Below are 1,451 nucleotides of genomic sequence, written 5' to 3' on the forward strand. Positions count from 1 at the left end.
ACATTCATTTCTTGAGCTCTTCGTACTTGTGGACCAAGTATTTCTTCTTCTGGATGTTTCTAACCGTGGCTCATTAATTCTTATGACTTTATTTTCCAGAGTGGTCGTTGAAATATCAGGATCCAATAAATTTCAAGGAGCCCTCAAAACAGAGCCTGACGGGCGGCTATGTAAATAAGAATGGAGGTATGCTCTTTTGATTGGAGAGAGCTGGAGAAGGCGGTCCCCCTGCCCGAGTGCTAATTGGGAGCGGAGTCTGTCTATCATTAGGTACCGGCGCCCAGAATGTTGCGGCGTCCAATGGTAAGGAACTGCCTGGTGGCAGCAAAGTGTTGGTAGAGGCAGTTCCGGTGTGTTACGTTGCATTCCTATACCCGGACCGGGATCGTTTGGGGTTATTTTCTGTCGCTGGAGTTTTAGGCGAGAGGTGAACATGTCTGGTCGCGGAAAGCAGGGCGGCAAAGTGCGGGCAAAGGCCAAGTCCCGGTCCTCCCGCGCAGGACTGCAGTTCCCGGTGGGCCGAGTGCATAGACTGCTGCGCAAAGGTAACTACGCGGAGCGAGTAGGCGCTGGGGCGCCGGTGTACCTGGCGGCGGTGTTGGAGTACCTGACCGCGGAGATACTGGAGTTGGCTGGCAACGCCGCGCGAGACAACAAGAAGACCAGGATAATCCCTCGCCACCTGCAGCTCGCCATCCGCAACGACGAGGAGCTAAACAAGCTGCTGGGAAAAGTGACCATCGCTCAGGGCGGCGTCTTGCCCAACATCCAGGCCGTGCTGCTGCCCAAGAAGACGGAGAGTCAGAAGGCGAAGAGCAAGTGACCCAGATGCCGCCACTGGGAGCTGGCTTCCCGATCAAAGGCTCTTTCCATCGCCTCCCCGCAGTGTTTTTGAATATGCTGGGTCGTGGAGGGTCGGCGTGACCTAGTAGGGAGGTGGGGTGCGAGGGGCCCACCAGGGTCGGGGGCCAATAAAGTCGGTCAAAATCCAGTGGTTGAGAGCGCTGTGTAGTCGCGGGGCCTGCCGAGACCTCTGGAGCAGGTACCAGCGAGTCGGCTTTGGTCCACAGGTCACTCTCACGGCGTTATGGGCAGATGAGGGCGACCAGAAGGAACACACTTGGCTTGGAGGTGAGCAAAGTTGGGATCTCGCCCTGCTTGCTTTAAGGCAAAGGAAAGGTAGATTAGGTTTGGGTGTGCGGGGTGGGGTTGGGGGCGTTATGTTTACAGCCTCTTCCCAGGGCTTTAGCTCTCCTTCCCTGCCTGGGCAGTTTAGAAACCAGTCTAGGAAGGAGACGATGGGACCCAGCTGGTCTGCGCAGAAAGTTGTCTCTGCGGCCATACTTTTCAAAAGGTGGAGTGACTTTCTGTTTTGGAAGAGTGGCTCTGAAACACGGTGACAACTTAGGTTTTTCTTAACCCATTCGCTGTTGTATTGGCATGTTTTGGAT

At 55.2% G+C, this 1,451-nt stretch overlaps 1 protein-coding gene across 1 annotated transcript; it reads left to right on the forward strand.

Moving 5' to 3' along the window:
- Positions 1-319: 319 nt before the first annotated feature.
- H2AJ (H2A.J histone) lies at positions 320-991 on the forward strand. The gene has a single exon (XM_066264537.1). The coding sequence runs from the start codon at positions 434-436 to the stop codon at positions 821-823; it is 390 nt and encodes a 129-aa protein (XP_066120634.1). The 5' UTR covers positions 320-433; the 3' UTR covers positions 824-991.
- Positions 992-1,451: the final 460 nt, after the last annotated feature.

Source organism: Saccopteryx bilineata, chromosome 1 (assembly GCF_036850765.1).
Source record: "Saccopteryx bilineata isolate mSacBil1 chromosome 1, mSacBil1_pri_phased_curated, whole genome shotgun sequence".
NCBI classification, from domain to species: domain Eukaryota; kingdom Metazoa; phylum Chordata; class Mammalia; order Chiroptera; family Emballonuridae; genus Saccopteryx; species Saccopteryx bilineata.